Source organism: Rhinatrema bivittatum, chromosome 6 (assembly GCF_901001135.1).
Source record: "Rhinatrema bivittatum chromosome 6, aRhiBiv1.1, whole genome shotgun sequence".
In the NCBI taxonomy this organism is placed as follows: domain Eukaryota; kingdom Metazoa; phylum Chordata; class Amphibia; order Gymnophiona; family Rhinatrematidae; genus Rhinatrema; species Rhinatrema bivittatum.
In genome coordinates, this window is record NC_042620.1 from 160557257 (window position 1) to 160585110 (window position 27854).

Consider the following 27854-nt stretch of genomic DNA (forward strand, 5'->3'; position numbering starts at 1 on the left):
ATGGTATCTCTTGTATAAGAGGGATAAACTACAACAATAACTGCATAAGAAACAATCATACAATATCTTCTTTTGTTCTCAAAATGACCTTCAAAACTTTCAAAAATTAGCTTTTGATAGGGCACGTGAAACTGGAAGACACCCAAAAACCATACAAATGAATGATAAACGCTCTGGTATGTTTGTGTATGAGAGGTAACAAACCCTTTTATATGACATGCTTCTTCTTCTTCTAGACAAGCTCTTTGCCTGTAGTGATGATCTCCAATGTCAGTCAGCTACCAAATGCTTGGGCTTCCATCATTTGGTATAACCTCTCCACAAATGATCCTCAAGTAAGTCTCCATACCTTATCTAACTTGAAACAGAAAACTTTCCTGAACTGACCTGTCTAGTAAAAGGACAATTTCCTCAATGACTGCGTTGTTACAAAGTACGCAGGTACATTTTACCCATGGACTTTGCACCAATTTTCAAATTGACGCATACATTTTCACTTTGAAAACTGCCGAAGGAAAAGGTACCTACAGATATTTGTATCTGCTTTTTGTGCAGATATTTTTCTGACTAAAATAATGCACTTAGTTTTGAAAATACAAAGGTATGCACGTTGTTTCAATCCCCACACTAACCCCCCACCCCCAGCCCAGAATGCTTCCACCAAATGCAGGTGAAAGTAAATGCACAGTGGAATTACAAAGATACTTTTAGCCACACACAGGGAGGGCAATTTGCAATTTTTTTCAGTTCCAACACATGTAGGGAAACAGGATTGGTGAAAGTGCTTTTTTAATCCGTTTCACTGCACGCTTTACTAACCTGCTTTTGAAATTCCACATATTAAGGCTTCCTGATTTGTCTGCTATCATGCTAATGCATACATGCCATTTGTTTACAGAACTTGAATTTCTTTAGTAATCCACCTGCTGCCCCTCTGAGTCAACTCTTGGAGATACTAAGCTGGCAGTTTTCCTCATATGTTGGCCGGGGACTGAATTCTGATCAACTCAACATGTTGGCAGAGAAGCTGCTGGGTAAGAGCAAAACTTGCTACATGACCACTCCAAGAAGCGCTCCAGTCTTCAAGATACGAGCCACATTCAAAATTTACAAATAATACATTTGGAACTGATTTAACTTGCATTAAGTTTTGGTTGAGTCAGAAACCTGGCTAATGTTTGGCCTTTTAAAAATGTACTCTGCCTGCATCATTTGTAAATTTGTCAGTAATAAATCTGTACTTGTTATTAAGGATTATAATGAATTAGCTAGAGGATGCACTGAAAGATAAAGAGCAGGCATTGCTTACAGGAACTCCAGTCTGAGCACCAGCAGCAGCAGGCAATTTCAGGGAGGGGGGGGGGGGGTCGGTCAAGTTTTCATCCTCTGGCGTCCTCCCTTGTTCACCGGGACTTAAACTGCATTTCCCTGCCTCCCAGTGATGACATTGCTGATGGAGGAGGGAAAAGCCAGCCTTGATCCAGGGTTGAGTTGCTCCCAAAGGGGGTTGCCTTTTGGGAACAACTTGAGGAGTGACCAGAAATGCCAGAGAACTTTCTGAGATGCTGGTGATCTGCTGAGTAGGAATGGAGTGGACTTGGTGTCTTGTTTTAGTTTTGTCCCTACCCACTTGTGAAATGGGGGGATGGAGAATGTTGTTTATTTTTGTATTTGTGATTTTTAATTTCTTTGATATTTTTATTGTAATTTTGAATTTGATGTGATATCATAAGCAACCCTGAGTCCTTTTATGGAGGAGGGTGGCTTAGAAAAATGAAATGTAGTATAATATAAGAGACACAAATTTCAACCAGTGAAATTATGCAGGATAAAAGTTTTCACATAAGCAAAACGATTTGTAGCTCTGTGTACTAAGCTTTAGGTATTATTTATTTGTCCTCTGCAGTAGTCCAGTTCATAGTAACATAGTATTGAGAGCAGAAAAAGACCAAATGGTCCATCTAGTCTGCCAAGCAAATTTCTTAGTAGTAACTGCCGCTCTGTGCAGGCTACCCCCATGTTTCTGTTAAGGGTAGTAACTGCCGCTCTATGCAGCCTTATGTTAAAGGTAGTAATATTTACAATCAAAACCAAGCAACTGTCAAACCCAAAACAAAATACTGCTAGCAATATTTTTATGGGGTGAGCAGCCTTCTTGATAATTCAGAATATGTTGCTTGTACGTGCTTTGCTTTTGAAGTTGGCTGTAGAAGCAGTTCTGTACTTTATCCTTAATGTCTGCATATCAGTACCCCAGATTGTAAAAGTTGGGGCCCAGCATTGGCTGTCATCTGAATCCAGTTACCCTTTTTCTCCTTTTTCCACTGCCAAAGCGGAGCATGATGTTGGAGTTGCGTCACAAGTATCAGAGCTAATTGGTTAACGATAGTAATCCCTGTGCCTTTTGTTAAAGGTAGTAACTGCCACTCCGTGCAGATTATCCCCATGAACCCCTTTCTTCATTTCCAACCTGTAGTCTTTAGGGATCCACAGTGTTTATCCCTTGCCCCTTTTGAATTAATTTATTGTTTTTATTCTCACCACCTCCTCTTCTGGAAGGGCGTTCCAGGCATCCACCATCCTCTCCATGAAGAAATATGTTGTGATTTTGGTTCCGAGTTATCCCCTGTGGAGCTTCATTTCATGACCCCTAGTTCTACTCTTTGCTTTCCAATGGAAAAGGTTTGAAGATTGTGCATCATTAAAACCTTTCAGGTCTCTGAAGGTCTGAGTCATATCTCCCCTGCACCTCCTCTCTACCATGGTATACATATTCAGATTCTTCAGCCTCTCCTCATAATTCCTCCAATACAGACTTCACACCATGTTGTTTGCCCTTCTCTGGACCACCTCCATCCTGTCCTTATTCTTTTTGAGTTTCAGGCTCCAGAACTGTACACAGTACTCCAGGTGAGGCCTCACCAAGAACCTATACAAGGGTATTATTGCCTCCTTTATCCTGCTGGTTATTCCTCTCTCTATGCAGCCCAACATTCTTTTGGCTTTAGCTATTGCCTTGTCACATTGCTTTGCTGCCTTCAGATTGCCAGACACTATCACCCCCAGTTCCCTCTCCGTGCACATTAGCCTTTCACCCCCTATCACATACAGCTCTTTTGGATTATCACACCCCAGATGCATGACTTTGCACTTCTTGGAATTGAATCCCAGCTGCCATATCTTTGACCACTCTCCAAGCTTTTTTAAATCACTTTTCATTCTCTCTACTCCTGCAGATCTTAGTATCATCCGCAAATAGACAAATTTTACCTTCTATCCCTTCCGCAATGTCGCTCACAAAGATATTGAGCAGAACTGATCCCAAAACTGATCCCTGTGGCACTCCACTTAACACTGTTCTCTCTTCAAAAAACATTTCATTTATCATTACATGCAGTCTCCTATCAGTCAATCAGTTTGTAATCCACTCCAGCACCTTGGTGTTACAGTGAACTGGTCTGTGGCATATCAGGAGAGGGTGCTGAGATTGTATACAAAGGCCACATTGAGGGATTTTTGTAAGGGAAAGTGTTGCTCTGTTCATATTAATGATTTCTGTAACTATCTATATAGATATACAGTGAAATATCTTTATTAGGAATGGTTGAGACTAAGGTCATTCTGGATACTGGGAATTCCCACATAAGTTATAAAAGAAACAAAGTCCGTTCAAAGAAAATGTAGTTATTAAATTCAAGCATTAAAAAGGTTCCTAACAAGTGGCAATCTGCATGTATGGAGTGCTTAAAAAAAGTTTGTATTTTTTTTGAAACTAAGGACTAGTGCACATGTGAGGACTTCAGGCTAGCATTCAGTTAGAGCTGGTAGATGTTCCAGAGCAGCAACCAGAATGTCAAGATGAGCAGTGATTGATGGGGTAGGCATTACAGTATGCACTTTTATAGAAGGAGGGAGGACTCTTGTCAGTTACTGGAGCCAGGGACTTTCCAGGGTAATTGCTTCATAAGCAGCAGCAAGCACGGTAACCTTCTTGTCAATCTGTGCCTTTATACATACCAGCTGTGTTACAGCTCGTCAAGACATCCTGCGCATGATCATCACATACTCCTCAGCAGCTTGTAAGCAATGCAAGATGACACTGGCACTGGAAATGTAACCCTCTTGACATAGTCCCAGACACATGTTCAAAATGTATTTATTTATTTATTTAGCGCATTTATTTACCATTTACCAATACAGGTATCGATCAAAACGGTTTACAACAGTGTATTTAATAATCGAAGAGATTTATAAAAACTAAAAATAAAACTAAACTAAGTAAAAAATAAAATGTAAAATAAAATCAAATCAAATAGAAAGTAAAAAACGTCATCTTACCAAAGTTTGAATAAAAATACAATTAGTAACATGATCAATAACATAAAATTTTTGATGAATTAGAATAGTAGTTAATTGGCTGCTACGTTACAAAACTAAAAGAAGGAAAAGAAGAAGCAAGTATTATAATAAGGATAATAGTTGAAGAACTAATTTCATGACTGTAAAAATGTTAGTTCATAGTATCTATATTCACAAATGCTTCCTTAAACAGATGAGTTTTTAATGCTTTCTTAAACTCTTTTCGATTTGAAATTAGTCTCAGAGCATCAGGCAAGGCATTCCACTGAATAGGGCCCATGACCGAGAATGCTCTTTGTCTAGTTATGTTTAATGCGGCCTTTTTCACTGTGGGAACCTCTAAAAGATTCTTTCCCGCTGATCTTAATTCTCTCCCAGGTTTGTACACTCGCAAAGTGGAGCATAGCCAGATGGAGTCTGTGCTATTTAGCAAAGAATGAATTAATGTAATGATTTTGTAGCGCACCCTAAATTTAACTGGCAGCCAGTGAAGTTTTTGCAAAACTGGAGTTATGTGTTGTTTTAAAGGGGTAGCAGTAAGGAGTCTGGCAGCAGAATTCTGAATTAATTGTAAAGGTCTAATTGTTGTATCAGGTAGACCTATATATAAACCATTACAGTAATCAATACCTGAGAAAATCAATGCCTGCAGCACAGAACGGTAGTCATGGAAGAATAATAAGGGACGTAGTCGCTTCAACACGTGTAATTTATAGAAGGAGTTCAGTTTTTTACTATCTTAGATATATGTTGGGATAGGGATAAATTAGTATCTATACATACTCCTAAATTGCATGCCAGTTTGGTAATTTGAATCACATCTTTACCTAAAGATATATTTGCAGGGGGGGCATTATTATTAGAATTTGAAAGGAAGCTGAGATAAAGAATTTCCGGGTTTTTTTTATTTAATTTTAGACGATTATGTGCCATCCATTGTTCAATTGTACTGATATACAACTGAATCAATGAGAATGTTTCAGGCCAGGATGATTTATATGGAATAAACAATTGAATGTCATCCGCATAAAGCTTGAATTGAATATTCAAGGATGATAAGATGTGACACAGCGGCAACAGATAATGAAGTCCATAATCCATAATCCATCTAAATAAAGGGGTCACAGTTGGGTGGCAAAAAGGTGACAAAAATATTGGGGCGGATTTTCAGAGCCCTGCTCGCGTAAATCCGCCCAAAACCGGGCGGATTTATGCGAGCAGGGCCCTGCGCGCCGGTGAGCCTATTTTACATAGGCTCACCGGCGCGCGCAGAACCCCGGGACTCGCGTAAGTCCCGGGGTTTTCGGAGTGGGCGTGTCGGGAGGCGGGGCCGGAGCGCACGGCGTTGCGGGGGCGTGTCGGCAGCGTTTTGGGGGCGGGTACGGGGGCGTGGCTACGGCCCGGGGGCATGGCCGCGCCCTCCGTACCCGCCCCCAGGTCGCGGCCCGGCGCGCAGGAGGCCCGCTGGCGCACGGGGATTTACGCCTCCCTCCGGGAGGCGTAAATCCCCCGACAAAGGTAGGATGGGGGTTTAGACAGGGCCAGGCGGGTGGGTTAGGTAGGGGAAGGGAGGGGAAGGTGAGGGGAGGGCAAAGGAAAGTTCCCTTCTAGGCCGCTCCGATTTCGGAGCGGCCTAGGAGGGAACGGGGGTAGGCTGCGCGGCTCGCGACTACGCGCGTATCTACTAAAATCCAGCGTACTTTTGTTTGCGCCTGGAGCGCAAACAAAAGTAGGCTGTTCGCGCTCGTCTGAAAATCTACCCCATTGTGTGTGACCAATTTTTCAGCAGCCAAATGAGGAACACTGTTGTCCAAAAGCAATTCAAGCTTGCAGTTTTCTGAAATGCTACTGGCTCCTGAACTTGAGTCTCTAATACTTTTCATTCCTGAGCTTTACTCTGAATAAAGCAGGTGTGGTACCTGGGAGTGGCTACGGCTTGGGAAACAGCCAAGAGGAGACTCTGGTGGTTTCCACACACAAATTTTATTTACTATAACAGAAAAGTTCAGACCAACAGGCTGCCTATCTTTGCAAACCTTAGCATTGCAGACTCCTTAAACATCAATGGTATGACTGTATGACGACTTCTTGCATTCTCTTCAACTCTTCTGGGCCCTGTCTTCATATCTTGTACTGAAAAGAACCTCTCTGGGCCCAGAATCTCTTGCTGGGTTGGCTCTTAAAGAGGATAAGGCCAGATAGCTGTGGCAAGTCCTTTAAGGCAGCAGTTCTCAACCAGTGGGTCATAACACACCAGTGTGTCACCAAGCACATGCAGGCATGTCGCTACACTTCCTGCTCCCCTGCTGGCCCAGCTGCTCCCCCTGCCCCAGCGAAATGGGAACTCTTCCTCTGCCTGGGCTTAGAATGCTAATAGCCTGGGAAGAACGCGGCAGGATAGCTGGAGTCAGCGATACCAGCATGGTCTCTTCTTCCCGCCCCCTCTGCCCAGAAGAGGAAGTGGAGTGCAGGGGCCATGCATGCGGGAAAGAGAGACCATGTTAGGTAAAGTGCATGCAGCGCTGGCCCAAAGAAGAGCAGCTTCGGCCTAGAAGAAGAGCAGTGTTGGCCTGGAATAAAACGAAGAGCAACGTCATCCCCTGCGGCCAGTGGGACTCCTTTCTCAAGACTGCAAGGGCTGGAAGAGGAGGAGGCTGTTGCTGCCGCTAGTTCGGTGGGAAGAGAGTGAGTGAGCAAGCATATGTGTTTGAGATTGTGTGTGTGAGAAAGCATGTATGTAAGTGTGTGATTAAGAATTTGTGTGATTGAGAGTATGTATGTAAGTGTGATTGAGAACCTGTATGTATGAGAGCATGTGTATGTATGATTAAGAGTCTGTGTGTATAAGAGAGAAAGCATGTGTGTACGTGTGTGATTGAGCACCTATGTGGGAAAGAGAGCATGTGTGTAATTGTGTGATTGACAGCCTATGTAAGTGAGAAAGCGAGCATGCGTGTAATTGTGTGATTGAGAGCCTATGTAAGTGAGAAAGCGAGCATGCGTGTAATTGTGCGGTTGACAGCCTATGCGAGAGGGAGAGCATGCGTGTAATTGTGTGATTGACAGCCTATGTAAGTGAAAGAGAGCGCATGCATGTAATTGTGTGATTGAGAGCATATGTGAGACAGCTTGTGTGTGACTGAGAGAGAGGAGAAAGTTGCAAGCAACCCCCCCTTCCTCTTCCTAATTCACAACAATCTCAGGACACCTGGAAATCGAACGCAGAGCATTTTTTTTTATCCTTATTATTTTTAATTATTGGGTCTTTGTATCTGCTGTTTTGGAATTTTTTTTGGTATCTAGAAAAATTTTATTTGAGTTTTTAATTATTGGATATTCCATTCATCAGTTGTTTTGAAATAATCTGTTCTTTTTATTAGTATGGTTTTACTGCTATTGATTTTATATTTCTTCCTTTATTTTATGAGGACTGGTGATTTTTCTCTTTTTCCTTTGTTGCACTGCATACAGAGACTCTGGATTCTTGCGGTTTCCAGTTCAGCTTTCGTCTGCATGCTTCTATTTATACTTTATGGTCTCTTTATTCTTTGTTAGCACATGTGACTGAGGTGAGGTATTCTGCTGGCATGAGGTATTCTGCTGGCTTGTAGTTTCTGGGTAGGGCTGTAGAGCAGCCTGGCATGTTCCATTTTCCTAATAGAAGTATTGGAGTTTTAAGGCCTGGTGTAATATTTTCAGTGTTGCCTTTTCTTAAGTAAGGTGGTTACTGTTTAAGTGCTGGAAGTTGGTGCTGTTCTGGTATGGGAGGTTTACTATTTATATAATTTACGTTCAGAGGGGCCTTTTTTTTTTTCTGCCGTAGATTGTAATGAGCAGTGTGTCACACATGTGAGCGTTGTCTGTCAGGTGTGTTACAATGGGAAAAAGGTTGAGAACCACTGCTTTAAGGTATTCTGAGGGAGTTTCCTATATACTCCCCACAGCAGATTCTTGGACAGTACACATTCAGTCCTGAACTTTATTTTCCAACACACTTCACTTTTCCAACACCCATCGCCATACTTGGAACACTGCCCTCTTTTCTGCTGAGCTGACCACTGCCAAGAATCACTGGAAGTAAGAAAGGAACAATGCTACAGCTCTATGTTCTACTGAATGAACAGGACATACCTCTTTGTCACTCCTCGACTTTTCTCTGAAGAAAGCTGGTTCACAAATAGTTAAAGCAAACCAAATTATTTCCTTTGCTTTTTTTTTTTTATTTATGCACAGAAAAGATGAATATGGTATATGGTGGATGTAAGGATGCAGCTATTAATAAGGTATCAGATTTGAACATAAAACAATACACTGCTTAAGACAGAGGAATAAGAGGTATAACAATCAGTTTAAAGATCCTTGTGACTTGGATAAAATGGGTGAGTTTATATAGTGCAGGAGCAAAGGGGTTCTATAAATAATACATAGCTCTAGATATAGTTTGGAAGGGTTCAAGAAATGGGTTTGTACTATTATGACATTGTGTCCAATTCTAGAGGTCTAACCACTGCAAGGATATACTGTACATACAACAAAGACAGTCAAGAGAAGGGCTACCAAAGTGGTGTGGGAGTCTGCATCAGAAGCCCTACGAGACTTAAAAATCTAAACATGCACACCCTAGAGGAGAAGTGACACAGGGGAGATATGATATAGACATTTAAATATTTGAAAGGAATTAATGTACAAAAAGCAAATCTGTTTCAGGAGAAAGGATGTTCTAGAACAAGGTTGTCATGATACAAGTCTCAGAGGGAAGACTGAAGAGTAACATCAGGAAAATCTTTTTCATAGACAAGTGGTGGGGGCAGCAGCTAAAATAGTAATGGAGTTTAAGAGGGGATGGGATAAGAGGATCCTTAGTTGCTAAAAGTGGTGAAAGCAGAGAGTGTGACCTGTCATTAGGCGTTCGTAATGCTGTGCTTACTTGATACAGCAATGGGTGTTTGGGCTGCCAGGGTATATGGCAAAGAGAAACATTAGAAAGTCCTAACAGTAAAATAGGCATACATATGGCTGGATTGTCTTTCAGGCTGAAATGGTAGAATTGAACAGCAGCTGGGTCTGCCTGCAAGCTGCATGTTCTTTAATAACTAGAAGGCCTAGTAGAAATGCAGGCATTCATGTAGTTGGCTCTGTCTAGCAGGCTAAATGAGGGATGTGGGAGCCTCTCTGGTAATGGCACTATTTTTTTTTTTTATTTGTTTATTTATGCATTTTCAAATAATTGACAATGAGTCACAATATCAACATTTCATAACATATCCGAACCTCTATTCGTACATAGGCAATATCCCAATACTATGTCTATTACAAAAAGAAATAATTACGTCCTAACCTGGACTCTTACAATTATAGGTATAATATAACTCAGGAATGTAAGGAGATCCAAGATATTAATGGGAGCATCAATATATAATTAACAAAAATTTTCAAAAAATTTAGGAGGCACTATTTAGATCAATCAGTGATGACAGAATCAAACTAGCAGTTGCATTTGTCCAGCAGGCTGCAAGTTCTGTAATTAACTAGATTTCCTAGTGGAAACTCAGGTGCTCACATACCTGGGTATGTCTGGCAGGTTATGCAGGGGATTCAGGAGGTTGGATGTTTGGGCAATGGTCACACTATCAGTCTGGCTATTTAGATTATTACATTTATTTATTTATTTAAAAATTCTTATATACCCCTTAAACAATTGGTTAATTAATCTAGGTTGTTTACAATTTGAACATACATACAATTCAAAATAAAAACAATAGAATAAAAGACATCGGTAAATAGGCAGATTATATAGTTAAAAACATAGATAGGTATATAAATTAGCCTTAAATAACATGATCAGGTAACTAAAAAAGGAAGAGGACATTAAAATTATAAATTATGTGATGTTGTAAGCAATAGTGCAAAAGTAGGTTTTTAAAGCTTTTTTAAATTCTTTAATATTGGAAGTGAGACTGATGTCTTCTGGTAAGGAGTTCCATAAAACCGGGCCGGCAACTATAAAGCACGCTTACGGGTCAGATCCAATCTTGCTGTCTTTATTGTGGGTACTTCAAGTATGCATTTGTCCATTGAACGCAATTGGCGAGATGGTTTGTAGAGTCTTAGCATTGAGCATAGCCAGATTGATGAAGGATTGTAGATTAAGTTGTGTATTATAATGAGGATTTTGTATTTAATATGATATGAAATTGGTAGCCAATACAGAATTTGCAGTGTTGGCGTAATATAGTAGGCAAGCAGAAGAATTCTGAATGAGTTGAAGAGGACGAATGGTCGTGATCAGGAGTCCTAGATACATTGAATTACAGTAATCAAGGCCTGATAATATTAATGCTTGGACTACAGATCGGAAATTGGAGGCAAATAGCAATGGTTTGAGTATTTTTATAATTTATAATTTGAAAAGGGATTTTTTTACGATTGCGGCGATGTTATTCGACATAGAGAGCTTTGAATCTATGAGTATACCCAGATTTCTAGCACAGTTTGTTATAGGAATTATATGATCTTCAAAGGTAAACTTATCTGGAGGACAGTATATGGAGCCTGGAACAGTTGATAAGAAAATCAGTTCTGTTTTTGAAGCATTTATTTTTAATCTATTGTACAATAACCATGTTTTTGTTTTTACTTACAATTGCAGCAGTGATAACATTTTCGTCCATGAATCTGAAAAAGGGATAATAAACTCTATATCACTGCATAAATTTTAAAGTTCAGATCAAGATCAGATAGGAGATGACAAAGTGAAAGGAGGTATATGTTGAAAAGGATTGCCGATAGAGATGAGCCTTGGGGTACACCTGAATTAGTATAATACTAGTTAGAGTTGGTATCGCCAAGAGTGAATCTTTGAGGACGATTGGCTAGAAAGGATTGGAACCATTGTAAAGTAAGACCGGATATACCAATGTGTTCAAGATTTTAGAGAATTTCATGATTTAAGGTATCAAATGCAGCTGAGATGTCTAAAAGTACCAGAATGTAATCCATGTTGGTATCGAAACCTCTGAATATCGTGTCGAAGGATGATATAAGAAGGGATTCAGTGCTATGTCCCTTTCTGAAGCCATGTTGATAAGGTTGTAAAATATTATCATGATTGTAATCAGAAAGTTCTTTTAGTACAAGATTCAATAATTTTGGCTATTGATGGGAGTGTGGCAATGGGGCAATAGTTAGAAATGTCTGAGGGGTCTTGATTTTTCTTTTTTGGAATTGGTAGAATTGATGTTTGTTTCAGAGTAGAAGGAAATGAACCTTGAGCGAGGGACAGGGATTAAAAGGACTGTTAGAAGCTTTGAGGAAGATTTTCAAAGGGTTACGCGCGTAAGATATGTGCGTAACCCCTGAAAAGCTGCCCTTGCATAGGCTCGGCAGTGCGCGCAAGCCCCGGGATGCACGTATACTCTAGGGCTTCAAAAAAGGGCGGCCCGGGGTGGGGCCAGGGCGTGGCCAGGGGCGTGGCGGTGGTCCGGGGGCAGGGGCGGGGCCGAGTGCTCTGATACAGTGGCCTGTGCCCCTGGAACAGGGCAGGCATAACTTTTTCAACAAAGGTAGGGGGGGATTTAGTTAGGGCTGAGGGGTGGGTTAGATAGGGGAAGGGAGGAGAAGGTGGGGGGAGCCGGAGAAAAAGTTCCCTCCAAGGCCGCTCCAATTTTGGAGCGGCCTTGGAGGGAACAGGGAAAGCCATCGGGGCTCCCCTCGGGCTCGGCACGCACAAGATGCACGTGTGCGCGCGCTGACGCTGGATTTTATAACATGCGCACAGCAGCGCGTGTATGTTATAAAATCGGGCATAGATTTGTTCGCGCCAGGTTGCATGAACAAATCTACGCCCGCGCATAAGTTTTAAAATCTGGCCCTTTGGATTTTGTTAGTATATAGATTATAGTATTGGGATTTGTTATATCAAAATCAGAGAAGGAGTTGATTGCCTGAGCTAAGTTAGGTACTGGAAGTGGGAATGATGCAAAATCAGCTGAAATATTTTCTATTTTTCCTTTGAAGTGTTGAGCTATCTTATTGCAGAAATCGGAATAGTGTATGGGTGAGTTTTGAGGTGTGGATGTAAGAGATTTCACAATACTGAACAGAGTATGAGGATTTCCATTGACTTCATGGATTTTAGATGCATAAAACATTTTTTTAGCATGGTCAATTTCTTTTTTATAGGAGTGTAGGTAGGTGTAATAAGCTTGTTTGTGTATAGGTAATGGGTTCTTGCGCCAATGGCATTCCAGGTTTCATAGTTTTCGTTTCGTTTGACGTAGGGAATCAGTATACCAAGGTGAGTTTATTTTAGATGAATTCTTGCAAGGCATCAGAGGAGCTAGAGTATTCAAGCTATTTTCTATAATAGAGTTCCAGTAAAGAAGCATGGAATCAGGATCTTTATGAGGGTTCAAGTTAATGCTCAGCAATATGGATTCAATGAATGAGTCTGGGTTGACTCTTTTGCGTCTTGGCAATGGCTTGTTATTGAAACTCAAAGTGGAGTAGTATTGTGGTCAGGCATGGGAAAAAGTAGGCTCTGAAGGAATCTTGTAATCATGGGAATTATGTAATGCTCTTCTAATCAAAATGGTAGAATGCAAAGAAGGAAGCAAGAGTGTCTTGAATAGGAAGAAATCTTGCAGGTGGTCACACTCTTTGGCAAATATCTGGATTGTATCCTTAGCTGTGTGAACTTGACCATCCAATCTGTCAAGTTATGCTATTTTCTGCCATCATTTATCATGTTACAATGCTAATGTGTAACTAGATTATTGTTAGTACTGCTGCTCAACAATACAGAAAGTATTTGGCACCAAGTTTGCTGGAAAGTCCCCTTTCAATCTGCAAATTAATGTTGTGCAAACTACAGAGATACTGACAGATATGTGGCAACCTCAGCATATAAAGACATTTAAAAAATTCAAAAAAAGCTTTCCATTTTATGGCAATTATTTCTTTTCTTTTTTTTTTAATGTTGCTAAATTGTAATAGAATTATTGATCCCAAATTGGTCTTCTCCTAGTAGCTGAAGCTTATTTGCAAATTGTGCAATATACAATGCTATGGGGTGACAAGTGGTGGCAAATGCCCCCCACCTAAAAAAAAATGTCTTTCCATCCCCGTTGAAATCAATCTCTCCCTCTTGATTTCCTCTGTGAGTTGGTATAAGAAGTGGAGCTAGTGACCAAAGTTCCTTACTTGCTCCTCTTGTTGCTGCCATTGGTGCCTTTTCCTTCGGCTTATTGCTCAATAGATGCTCTGAGCATGTGTGGCTTAAACATCTGATTGTTTGAACCACATGGAAAGAAGAGATTCCAGCAGCAGCAACAAGAGGAGCACCAGCACTTCCTGTACCAGCCCATGGATGAGGGAGGAGAAGCTCCAGGATTTCTCAATACACAAGAACCCTTTATCCTTCTGTCCCCCCCCCCCCCCCCCATTATTCCATGTTTATCCAGCAGGAGCAGTCCTAGCCTCATCAGCATTGGCTGAAGGACATGCTAACTGGATCTTTTCCCAAGTGTAGAAGGTGCATGCAGCCCCTGAGGAGTAGGTGAAGGTATTGGAGATGACAAGGTGAATGCTGGGGCCAACTGTCCAACTTCAGATGTGGCTGCCAGAAGGGTCAGAGCCAGAAACTACGCAAACCCAGCAAAGTCATGTCCTTGTAGACTAGGAAAGGGGAGAAAGGACAAGGTAGTTACAGAGCGTATATCTCCCCCATCTAGGGATTGGAGAAGCAGAGTGTGCTTCTTCTCCATTCTGACTGAATAAAGAAATCCCTGAGACCAGGAAGCTCTGGGTGGTAGTGGAAATCAGAACTCGGGGATGGGGTAGAACAGGGATTCTGGGATGAGGGAGAGTAGGGAATTAGGAGATAGAGTGGGGCATAAGGATGGAGAGTGAGCGTGGACTCTGGGATTATGTGGAAGAGAAAAAGAGCACTGAATCAGAGATTGGTTTGGGCTGAGTGGGAGATAAGGATTCAGGGATTGGGTGGGTAAATGGGGACTTGGGATGGGAGACAAAGGGGAATCAGGGATTAAGTGGAAGTGTGAGGCTGCAGAAGGGTGGGGTGAGGGGTCAAAAGATGGTGTGCAGGATCTGAGGAACTGGAAAGGCGAGAGGAGGGTGGAAGGCAAAGAAAATGATGGATCTGTGAAGAGGATAAGACAGAGAAGAAGGTGCTAAAGAGGAAGAGATAGAGGTAATGGTAGATTGGGGGGTAAGAAACAAGTAAGGGGTTGGGAGGGGATGAATGGCAGAGAAGGCGCTCAGGCTGCTGAGGGGTGAGGCAGAGGAAAGTAAATAAGGGCAGGGCAGGGGGTGAGTACAGAGGGTAGAAATAGGGAAAAGGGAGTGGGTGAAAAATGGGGGAATAGAAGGCTGAGGAAAGGGTGAGAGACAGGAGGGAATAGGAGGGCTGGAGAGGGGTGAATGGAAGATTGAATCATGTTAGGAGATATGCAAAAAGAGGAAAACAGAATTGGAGGGGTAAAGGAGGAGGAGGTATAAAATCTAGCTATGCTTGTGTGATAGGGCTATGCCAGTCACTTATATTTTCCCAATATATTTTTTCTAGTTAGTGGCACTAGAAAGAGTTTTTGGTTTTGGGATTCCTCCCTTTACTGTAATGCCACCTTTTTGGGGGTAAGGTTTCAGTGCAGTGTAAAGACCTTTGAAGCATGCTCAGTGTTAGAGAGTGAAGACAGCAGCTAGAGAACACCACTGGATCTCAAGCTGGTTAGAGTTGGAGAGAGAAGAAGAGAGTGGAGACTCCACCTGTTCTGATTAGAGGTGTTTGAGTGGATTCCCGGGGTATTGTGGAGATGACCACGCCAACAGGGAGGCGCCTCGTGGGGAGCCACAGTACCAGGCTAGATTCAGGACGCACAAACACAGAGATTTGTCTTTTATTAAACAGCTGATGAGTATCATCAGAGGTGGCAGTAATGAGGCAATCCAGATATAGTAGTCCAGGGATCCTTGGCAGAGGAGACCCGTCTCACTGAGATGGTATAGGGAAGTCCGGTTGCAGGTTCCCAGAGCAGCAGAGCTGTAGATGAGATAGACTGTCAGAGTTAGATTACTCACTATATGGTAGCTGTGTGGTGGTGATTCCAGTAGACAGAGGTAGATGGTTGCAGGCACCGAGGCAGGGAGAGCAGGCCCTCGAGGAGCGAGTACCTAATCCCAGTAAGGCACCTGATAGAAAGTAAAGGGCCCCCGAGGAGCGGGTACCCAGGTTAGAGAATTACCCCGAAGGGCAGAGAGAGCTTCCAGCGGCAGCACGGAAGCGGCAGAGTAGCTCAGACCGGAGGCAATCCAATCCTTGCTAACTCAATGAGCTAGCAAACAAGGGCAGGCTAAATACCCGGATGGCGTGGTGTGACGTCACTCGAGGGCAATGCCCCCAAGGTTCTCGCCCTGGCGTGGATAAAGACGTGGGTGGCACGCACACCCTAGGAGGCCCTTAGGAGAGACATGGCGTGAGGCTTTGCCATAGCCGTTACAGGGACACCGGAGAGAGCGGCTTGCAGATGCGGCGGTAGCCATCTTCCCAAGGCTGGCGGGGAGAGCAGAGAAAAAGATGAGGCACAAAGGTCGAAGCCGTCTGAGACCGACTGACGCAACACCACCCAAGTTTCAACTAAGGCAAGCTGTTTGGAGAGTCATACAGAGTCTCTACTGGAGAAGATGTGTTTGATTTTTTGGGAAATGTTTGTGTTGGACCTTGTCTGACGGAAAGGGTTACCCCCCTAGTATCCTGAGAATTGGGGTCAAAGATCTCTTTTTGCCTGAGCACCTGCAAGGGTGAAGAGAGCTCCAGAGATTATTGAAGGAAAGAGAGATCATTGTTGAAAGTTTGGATTACAGAGAAGTTGGGGAGTTTGGAACCCCATTTTGCTAGTTTTTCAGGACTTGGGGACTATTTATTCTGCTATATTTCAGTTGATGATGGAATTACACTCTAGCTATCCCACCCTCACTAGTGAAGATATTTTTAATCGGAATGAAGGTGCACGAGCATGAAGAGAAGTGAATAAATGAAGAACAAACAAAAAAAAACCCATCTGCTTTTTGGTGATTATTGGAAGTATGCTGATTCTTAGGGATGTGCAGACCTAAAGTTTATGTTCATAAGTCCATAAGTCGAAAGGGGGGGTCATTTGCGGTCAATATGGACATATGGAGAATTCCATAAGTTGAGTCTATGTCCATATGTGCAACTAAAAATTTAAACCCCTCACCCTCCTTAATCCCCCCCCCCCCCAAGACTTACCAAAACTCCCTGGTGGTCCAGCGGGGTCAGGACGCCATTTCTGAAGTCCTTTGCAAGGAGCACGTGACGTCGGCGCCACTTTTGGGTCAAACGAGGGTCCCGGAGCGAACCCGCGGGGAATCACGTGACGCCGCGTCACTCCGACGTGGCGCCGACGTCACGTGCTCCTCGCAAAGGAGTTCAGAAATGGCGTCCTGACTCCTCGCTGGACCACCAGGGAGTTGTGGTAAGTCTTTGGGGGGGGGGGATTAAGGAAGGTGAGGGGTTTAAATTTTTATTTTGGATCAACAATCGCGATTTCCAACGTATTCAACATAGCTATGTTGAATACGTTGGAAATCCGATCGTTTTCACCTCATCACTTTTTTAAGTTAAAAAAAAAAAAAGTAGCGTTTTACATTTAAGTTCAAAACGAATGCACACCCCTACTGATTCTTATTTTTGTAATCTTGGCTTAGATCCTCTTCTTTAAGTTATAGTAAAGACTATATTTTATTTGAACAACAACAAGCTCTAGTGTTTTCATTTGTGATTATCCCAGCATAGGCTTACTAGGGGATGGATGGACCTTCTCTTACTTTTCACTATCTGGAACCTCCTGGAAATATTTGATCTAGACTGTGAAGTGCTCACAGAGATTGTGATCAACAGCACCAGGGGCCCTGGAAAAGAAGTCATCCTCCCCATCCAGACTTGAACCTAGACTCGTAGCACCCCTAGTTACGAATAATGCATCATAAACAGGGAACCCACTACACCTGGATAGAGAGAAAGAGAGAAGAAGTTGAGAAAAGAAAGATGAAAGGGAAAGATCAATGTCAGACAGATGTAAGGAAGGAAGTTATGAAGATAGGAGGATGGAAAAAAGATGCTGGAAAAGGTCTGGACAGGATAAATAAGAAACCATGGTTCACTCCTGAATTAAGAATAATGAAAGCCGAGCTCCGTAAACTCGAAAAGAAATGGCACAGAAACCAAATCCCAACTCTATTATTAAAGTTCCGGTCCCTACTCCATAACTACCGAAAAGCCACAGACAAAGCTAAGAAGGATTTTTATGCATCAAGAATCCACCAAATCCAATTCAACCCACATACTCTCTTCCAATACTTCTCTAGCCTTATTACAGTACCTGACAACATAAACTCAAACAATGATGACGAAACCAAATGTGAGAAATTAGCCTCATACTTCCACAACAAAATTGAAAACATCATAACACGCTTCAATCCCCCCCACTCCCAACCTCTCGCTAACACAGAACAACTCTCACAGCTCCAACCCCACACGCATCCCACCTTCGCCCAATCACAATCAAACTTCACAACACACAGCCGCTCCCACAAATCTCGAAACCACGCTCACAAACTTCGAAACCACATCAGCTCTAGAAATAGAGAATATACTCAAAAAATTCAAACCTGCACTGCACCCCTCAGACTTAATGCCCACAGAATCACTTCTCTCGATCCCCACCGCCATAGCAAAACCTATTGCTAATATCTTCAACAAATCCATTACATCTGGCATGGTACCAATCCAACTCAAACATGCTATAATAAAGCCTACCCTTAAAAAACCAGACCTTGATACTGCTGAACCAGCTAATTACAACCCGGTATCAAACCTCCCTTTCCTCTCCAAAATAATAGAGAAAATCATTAACAAGCAACTCACGGAATACCTAGACTAGCATCATGTACTCTTCCCTTCCCAGTATGGATTTCAAAAGCATCACAGCACTGAACTACTACTCCTCTCCCTATCTGATTCCATTCTAAAAGCCCTAGACACTGGCCACTCCTACATTCTTGCCCTTCTAGACATATCCTCCGCCTTTGACATGGTCAATCACAACACACTCATCACCTGCCTCACAGAAATTGGCATCGCTGGCACTGCCCTACGCTGGTTCCAATCTTTCCTGAGCGATAGGAACTACAGTGTAAAAATCGGTCTTTGTGAATCCAAGACGAGAAGACTGTCAAAAGGAGTACCACAAGGATCCTCGCTCTCCTCAACACTTCAATATTTATCTTATTCCTCTCTGTCGACTCCTCTCGAAACTGGGCTTCCCGCACTTCATCTACGCAGATGATGTGCAGATCCTCATTCCCTTAAAGGACTCGCTTCCCAATGCACTGAAAGTATGGAACGCTGCCCTTACAGAAATAAAAAACTCCTCACTGACAATTATCTGGCAATTAACACCAATAAAATGAAACTACTTGTCATCTCATCTCAGAACGATTCCAACTTTAATACAACACATCTACCACAACTCTGCCCACCCACAGTGCAACAGGCCCGCAGCCTCTGCATAGTTATCGACAACCATTTTACGTTTAAAAAATTCATCGCTGCCACTATTAAAAGTGGATTCTTCAAACTCCATACACTAAAAAGAATTAAATCATTCCTACACCCTTATGACTTCCGCACAGTTCTGCAAGCCACTATCCTGTCGAAGATTGACTATTGCAACTCCATCCTTCTAGGCCTACCGAAAAACACCTTATAACCATTACAAATGCTACAAAACGCAGCTGCCCGCATACTCACTAACACACACCACCACGATCACATTACACCCGGGCTCCAGTCCCTACACTGTCACTGGCTACCTGCAGCATCTAGGATTATATATAAATCCCTTACTCTATTCATAACCAAAATATGCGGTGGTTCTCCGAACACTTTACATTCCATAAGACAAAGCGACCTACAAGAACACAGCACCAGGCCAAACTCCGAACACCCTCTCCCAAGCTTACCAAACATGTATCCACTAGGGAGCGCTCATTTATCATAGCAGGAACCAATATATGGAATAAAATGCCCACTAACCTGCGCCAGGAGCCCTGCCATAGAAAATTCAAACATAACCTTAAAACCTGGCTATTCAAACAAGCATACCCATGACTGACATTGCTCTCGAATTTCTGATAACATCACTGTTGACCTCCCCATAGCTTCATTTTCTACCCCCCTCTCGAAGTCACCTTGATCCCCTACCCCCTCCAGCTTCTGTCCCTTTAGAATAAGTCCACCCTTGTATATTTTACACATGTATTTCAATTGTTGTTCTATTTTAACTACAACCGTAAAGCTGGTTGCATGTATTTCAATGACTGTTCCATAATTACTTTATTGTAAAGCTTGTTGCTGCATTGTGGTTCATTGTAAACCGAGGTGATGTTCTGAACGTGCCGTGGTATATAAAAAATCTCTAAATAAATAAATAAAAATAAATAGACCAACAAGAGAAAAGCAGAAAATGAAGACTAGGACCAATCTGATTAGAAAAATAAAATCTCCAGATAACAAAGGAAGAAAAAAAAAAGTTTAGTTTATAGTGATTGGAATATGTCAGCTTTGAAAATTACAATTTTTATATCTTTTGCTAAGTACAGGAGGAAATACATTTCTGTTTATTTCTCAAATATTGCATTACATGTACATTCTTATATCTGAGAACTTTTGATTTACAGTCACCCTGAAATTGTGGATTAGTGGGGCTGGGGGGGGGGGAAGGGGGAATGGCCAGCAGAAGCATGAGCACAAACTTTCTCACATACTCTCCAACACAATTACATGTTCACTGTCATGCTCTTTTCACACACATATATGCTCATTCTTACACACTCATTCTCACTCTTCATTCACCCAGATACACACTTTCTCTCACACACATACATACTCAGTCATTTCTTTCCATCTTCCACACACACACTTACACCATGTCCACTCGTGGACCCACATACACTTCTCTCACACCCATACTTACTCATTCTCTCTCCTCACCTCAAACCCACCAGCCACTGTAGCCTCATCTTTTCCCAGGCCCACAGGGCAACAGGCTTTCTCTTCTTCCTTCTGCAGCATGGGCCCAACGCTGCCCCTATTTCATCTTCTCTGCGTGGGCCCAACACTCCTGCTCTTCCTCCTTCTACAGTGAGGGCCATTGCTGCCCATTTCTTGTTCCCCACATGAAGGCCAATGATCCTGCTCTTCCTCCTTCTGTCACGTGATTCTATCATTGCTCCTCTTTCCTGCCTGTACCACTCCAGCAACTTTTTCTTCTGGGTCTGCTTCTACAGCAACACTCAGAATTTTCAGGCATTAACCCAGAGACCCAGCAATTCCTTCAGAATTCCAGAGTTTCCAAGCCAAATCTGATATGCAGATTCTGGCTTCTATGGGTTTCCAGGTCAGGTTTTGTTTGCATGTTTCTCTTTCTAATTTGTGGTCCCTTATTCTGTATTTGGTGAGCGCTGGTCATGTTCTGCATGTGTGAAAGAGGTGAGCGATTCTGTTCATGTTTAGTTTCAGTATAGGGATCTGTAGTAGTCCAGCTTGTTCTGCTTTACAATAAGTTGTGTATTTATGCTTTGGAGCCCAGTATAATATTTCCAGTGCTTCCTTTTCATAGGTAGTTGTTGCTGTTTGAATCCTTGGAGTTTGTGCTTTATGATATAGCAGGTTTGCTATGTAGGTTCTGAGTGTCTTTTTGGCAGGATTTTTGGTGTTGATTCACGGTGTGCCTGGTGGTGGAAAGTGTTTGTGTTGCTGTTACTAAGATGACACCAGAATTTGAATGGTGAATTTTAAGGGGAAAAGTCCAAGTGTTGTTCTGCACCCACTGTCGAGGGAGTTTCTGTGATTGCAGAAGTGCAGGGATTATATTGGGGTTCTGTTCCAATATATACCCTGCATGGCATATAGAAAAATTGGTTAAATGATGCTGTTGAATAAAGCAAATTTGCTTCCCATAAACAGTGTTCTCTGTAGACAGAAGGATGAGTTAGCCATGACATGTGATGTCATCTGATGGTGCCAAACAGATTCTTTTCTCTTAGCTCATATAACTTTTACTTTACTGAGCATATGTGAAAGTTCCCATGCAGGTAATGCTGTGTGAGTCCCTCAGTCAATTTTAGAGCTCAGTTTAGCTAGGTAATCAACTTTTCAGGGAGGAGGGCAGGTATTTAGCATGGCTAATTCATCCTGTTGTCTATGAAGGAGAACACTGCTTACAGTAAGTAAACTTGCTTTCTCCATGGACAAACAGAGCTGAATTATCTGGGGAGTTCCAAGTTAAGGGTTGCAGTGGAGCATTTACTAACGGGCTGATACAGTAAAGTCCGTGGGAGAGGCGCGCGCACAGGCCACTCTCCTGTGCGCGTGATTCAGTATTCAAATTAGGGCCGGCGGTAAGAAGAGGACAGGAGCGGCGGCTGTCAGCGGGTTTGACAGCCGATGCTCAATTTTGCCGGCGTCGGTTCTCAAACCCGCTGACAGCCACGGGTTCGGAAACCGGACGCCGGCAAAATTGAGCGTCCGGTTTTATTATGGAAGAACTGTAGATAAGGCAAGTAATGAACTAAAGCCTGAAGTTCATAGACTCTTCTGACTGATATGATTGCAACAAGGAATAATTAACTCCTGGTCCACCTGGGGATACCTTCCCAGCCTTAAGGAGCTCTGGAGCCACTCTCTCAAGGTGGCGGAAAAACATTGCCTGGACCGAGGGCTGGGGGCAGGATATCCTGCAGAGCTAGAACTGGGCCAAGGACACTCCCATGAAATAAATGACTTTTCACTCAAAATGTGTGTTCCAAAATAAAAAATAGTTTACTGAAATTGATGCAGAATAAAACATGGTGAAACAGCACGAGAAAAAACGGTAAGAAAAGAAATCACAGTCCATATTCAGTATTATTTTTCTCCCAACAAAAAATTTCTTCCATTAACAGTTTCTTTGGCCTACCTCAATTTCTTTGGCCTCTTTTTCTATTCATGCACTAGATTGAGTTATCAGAATGTCCTAATCAGCTCAAGGAAGAAATCCCTTTGATTCTACATACAGGAATCAACCGAGCCCTGTAGCAAGCTCCTGCTGGCACAGTTTGCCTCCTGGTCCAAGCAAGTTCCCACCCAGCGTTAAAATACTCTTGTTTCTTTACTCTTCAAACACAACAATCTTTGATCTTCATTCCCCTCCAGCTCCTCAAGTCACTGGGAGAGTATCTCTGCTTGAACTCCTGCTTCTCCCCTCCTGTAACTCTGGGAGAGGAACACAGCTACATCCACCTGCTTGCATGTTCCTTCTGGAGAAGCCCCAGACCAAGCATAGTCAGGGGGTTTTATAACCTTCTCCTAAAATGAAGCCCACTGGGGGCGGTACCAAACTATCCATCAAAGAACTGTTTGTAACATCCTCTGACCAGCAGATGAACCCTTTGCATTAGAACCTTCTCACATTACTTTACTGCAACCTTTACAGAATTCCCATAGGGGAAAATCTCCACTTTAACATAGCACTTCCTCAGCATATCAACCCTTACATTCTCTGTGTGGCACACAGGTGCCACAATACTTTCTATGTGAGAAACTTGAGAGAAACCAACTCCAATAGCTCAAAAGGTGGGCTTCATAAGTTGTGTCAGAACTACATTAAGGAACAAAGGGATAGTTGGCTTTACCACTGGATGTTTAGCATGCCATAAGACCTTCATGAGTTTTGATACTAAAAGGATGATTGGACATTGGCCTACTCTCAATCTGTATGTGGTAGGCTGCTATGGCACTGAGATAAACTCATACTGAGGAAGAAAGGAAGAGCAAATACTGGAAAAGCTCCCGTGATTCACTTGTGAATGGGTCCCAAGGAGTTTTGTTGACATGTTGAGAACTGTTTTAATTTAAACCTGTAAGCTCTTCTAGTTGAAGGCTTTCTAATAGATACTATTATGTCTTCAACTTCCTTGGGTAAGTAAAATGGAGTAATCAGCAAGGCTGTCAGGTTGAGAGAGGGATGATTTGGATGGAAAAAGACAACCTTCTTCTTGAGTTAATAAGAATGGATCTGCCCCCCTAATCGGGGACTTGATGACCAGTTGTACTAAGTATGCAAACCATGCTTGTCTGAGCCATGCCAGTGCATTAAGTATCAGATGGGCCCTGTCTTTGAGCAATTTCTGTACCATCCTGGCTATCAGCAGAATAAATGAAAATGTATTTATTTGCATTTGTTAGCCACCTATACCGAGGCCTGCTGCGACTTACAGAGAAACATACACAATAAAATGATGCAACATGGCAGCAATCAATCATTTCATCCAACATACTACAATAAATAAGCAAATAAAAACTATTGGATACAAAAACTTTTTAAAAATGAGGCCAAATAAAGGGCCAGAATCATTAAGGCTTTTCTCTCATTTTGTGTCTATGGGAAAATCCCTTAGTGAATCGGGTACAAAATCATCCAAAAGCTTGCTGAAATAAAACAGTTTTTAAAAGCATTTTAAATTTTCTGGGACATTTGATTGTTTGAAGCTCTTGTGGGAGCGCATTCCGCAACGAGGGAGCAGCAACAGAAAATGCACAATACATACAGCTGCATTCCAGATGAGTAATGAAGCATCCTGAGTGATTCTGAGTTCATGGGGAAGGATAAAACAAAACTTTCCACTTTTTGCTCATCCGTGTTCACCAATCAATGAGAAAGGGATCTGAGAGTGTGTTCGATTTGATGGGAGTAACAGAGATGAAACTAGGATCAATTTTTCAAAATATATTAGGAATTCTAGGGATTGAGTAAGTTTAAGTGTTTTCTGTAGGGAGGATAGTACGTCCTTCTGGGAAGTCATAGTCACCAGCTAATTGTCCAGGTAAGGGAATATGCAGAAGCCCTGATGACAGAGATGCACTGCCATCACAGCTAGGCATTTGGTGCCATTGACCGTGCAAATGGGAGTACTCCGTTCTGGTAGTGAGAGGATTTGATCTCAATGCATAGGTAGTTCCAGTGGAAGTGATGAAAGAAAAGGTGTCCTTTAGATCCCCTGCCTAGATGAAGGGTAGGATTGTGTTAAAAGAGTACATCTTGAATTTCTCCCATAGCAGGTTTTTGTTCAGACTTCTTAAATCCAGTATGGGTCTCAATCACCTGGTTTTCTTGAGGATTAGAAAATAGAAGGAATAGAATCCCTGGCCATATTGATTGAGTGAGATCAGTTCTATCATGTGCTGTCTGAGGAGAAACTCCACCTCCAAATGGAGTTGCGCTAAGTGAGCCAGATCCAGATTGAAGACAGATTAATGAGGTAGAATAGGAAATCAGGAGAAACACAAGCAGTAATCAGATTCCACAATCTTGAATACCAAGTGATCTTTGGAAATCTTGTGTCATTCCTTCAGATAGGGACAAATTCTCCCCCTTACTGGAGACTAGTCAAAACCTTGGTCCAGGTTTAGACTGAACCTGCTGTGTAATTTTTGGTTGATGCTTTTCCCACTGTTGGCCTCTTGCCAGAAGCTGTTGCTGTTGTGAAAGTAGAGGCAGAGCCTGGAACTACTAGAATTGCCAGAAGGGATGAAAGTATGAACATTTAAAAGGGAAGTATGATGCCTTGAAGTGGAATGATGTTCTGAGCCCATTGAGACTGAGTGAACTGCTACATGTTGCTCCTTGATTTCTTCAAAGAGATGATATCCTAGGCATGGGACATCCGCTAACTTATTGTAGACATCATGTAAGCTGCTGGTCCTCAACCACGCCATTCAGTGTGTTCTGATGGAGGCTGATGATAAGCGGCCCATTGTGTTGAACACGTCATACACTGACCAGATAAAATGGTGTATATGCATTCCTCCACATTGAGAAGCAGTTGTGGGTATGCAAAGCCATCATCCCCTAGAGCAGGGGTGGGCAAGTCCGGTCCTCGAGGGCTGCAAACCAGTCGTGTTTTCAGGAGACCCCTAATGAATATGCATGAAATAGATTTGCATACAACTGAGGCAGTGTGTATGCAGGTCTCTCTCATGCATATTCATTAAGGATATCCTGAAAACCCGACTGGTTTGCAGCCCTCGAGGACCGGAATTGCCCACCCCTGCCCTAGAGGAAGAAATGGATTCAGTTTTTGCATATAGTCATGTAAGCATTGTACCATGTAAACTGGTGGACAGTAATACAAGTATTGTGCATGGCACTCTGGAACACTTTTTTCTCAAAATTGTCCAAAAGCTCGTGGTCTTTCCCTGGCAGAGTATTGGAGAATATTCTTCTCTTCTTTGCTCATTTTTATGCTGACTCCACCACAAGTGATTGATGAGGTAGTTGCACTACACCAAATCCTGGAGTTTTCTCTATGCTTTACATCTAACTTCCTGGCTATTAGGGCATAGGAGATTGGATTTTCCCACATTCTGGTTTATAATTCTTGCAGGGTTGCATAAATCGGGAAAGCCACCAGTTCTGCTAAAATGTTGAAGATCTAGAGAAGGCCAAAGACTTCAGTACGAATATCCTTGTCCTTATGGAAGTTAACCCCCTAGTGTTTTACCCAAACTTATCCAGGAAAAAAAAAAAGAGGTCCTCTGGTGGAGATGAATGTTCCAGAGATTCAGGTAGGGGGTCAGAGCGGATTCCTATTGATCCTTTTTCTCAACCTAGAGAAGGGACACTAATCCAGGACTCCTGTGATGAAGTAGGCATCCTTGGTAACCTCAGAGGGGGTATACCTCTGGAGAACATCCTCTGACTGGCTGAACTCTGCTGCAAGGGAGTGGTGAGGGCTAGTACCACTTTACAAGGGTTCTGATAGAGTATTCCTTGCATCAGGAGTAGGTGTGACTCCTCCTTGTGGGAGTAAATCCAATATTTGGAAAGGAAAGGTTGAAGAGTGTCCGCTTTGTCCTTAACTGCTAGAAAGGTAGAGAGACCTCACCATCTCTGCCACTTGGTCCAAGGGCTGATGTGCTCTTTGACCAGGCATTGGAGGAAGAACATCTTCTTCAGAGACTAGGACAAAATCTTCCTGTATTTTCTCTTTAAAATTTATCCTGGGGGGCCTGTTAGAAATTAAGGGCACCAGGGAGAAAATGGGGTCTGATGTGCCCAGTCACAAACCTTGTTGGAGTAGCCTTGATGGAGACATTGCTCTTGTAATTGGCAGAGTTAAGTGAAGTACATCTCTTTCTGCTGCTAATATCCTTTTTAAATTAGAAGATGATTTAGTAAATAGTTGTGTTAGAAATACTGTGGTCCAGTGAGTCAATGATGCAGAAGCTTGCTCTGACAATCACGACATTGAAGCATCAATGGTATCGAGGCTTGATGCTTTGAGTACTTTGGGGCTCAGTGTGTTGAGTGCTTCTTAGCCAGCGATGCTGGTGATTGAAATCTCAAGGGCATTGAAGCAATATGTCTTGATGGCGCCGAGAGTCGATACATCAGTGAGTGATGCATTGGCTGCATTGATGGCGACATGAAGCCCACGATGGGCTTGTCAAAGCCTGGGAATGACACTTTTTCTATTTGCTCAATTCTGAAGAGGTAGAGGGCTCAGAGGGCTGCTCCAGTGAAGGAGGAGGCGTAATTGAGGAGCTGCTGCTCATCTCTGCTCCTGGGCAGCCTGCCAAGGCTCCCACTCCAGGAGGAGGCCTGGCTGTGACTCTTCACAGACTTACGCAGTTCCGGGCCCTGGACTTTTGAGAGTGCAGAGATATCTGGTCACAATGATAGCAGTTGGCCTGGTCATGATTCGGTCCTACATATCGGTATCAGATGTCACATATACAGTTCTTGAAGTTACTGATAGAGAATTTCTTGGTGCCAGACATTTCTGTGAAGAAAAAAAAATATATTTTTTAAATCACACTAAAAAGTGCTGTATGGGGGCTGCTGAGGTAGCGAGGCAACATAATAATTGAATATTTTTTTTACAAATGACAATACCAAGAGACATCAATCAAAAAAACACAAAGAAAAAGGGTAATATATCCATATTGTAACTCAGACGAATAAAGACTGAAGGACTCACAGCACTGTCAGTACAGGAACTGCCGCACATGCTCAGTGGAGCAAAAGCTCTATGAGCTAAGAGAATAGGTCTGTTTGATGCCACTGGATGGTGTTATCCAGGTGTCATGACTAATTCAGCCCTTCTTGTCATTGGAGAATGTATAGACGGCCCTTGGGGCTTTTTCCTGTAATATCTTTTATATCCAGTTGAAAGGCAGAGGTCATGCTGTGGAGATAGGACTGATTCTCAGGGCATGCGAGTCCTGGTGCAAGGTGTTGGCACAACCAGGAGCACAAAAGTTGTCCCCTTCCAAATCTTACCAACAGGAGCAATGAGCAAAAGTAAACAATCAATATGGGGCCTGTGAGCCTGCCATACTCACAGGACCTGTGGTG

General features: G+C 42.6%; 1 protein-coding gene across 1 annotated transcript in view; it reads left to right on the forward strand.

The window, feature by feature from the left end:
- The window catches only part of STAT4 (signal transducer and activator of transcription 4), a 235662-nt gene that overhangs the window by 179146 nt on the left and 28662 nt on the right, over positions 1 to 27854 (forward strand). Inside the window, exons 15-16 of the mRNA XM_029606087.1 lie at positions 237 to 335; positions 899 to 1034. Coding sequence (XP_029461947.1) covers positions 237 to 335; positions 899 to 1034 — 235 coding nt within the window. The remainder of the gene's footprint in view (positions 1 to 236; positions 336 to 898; positions 1035 to 27854) is intronic.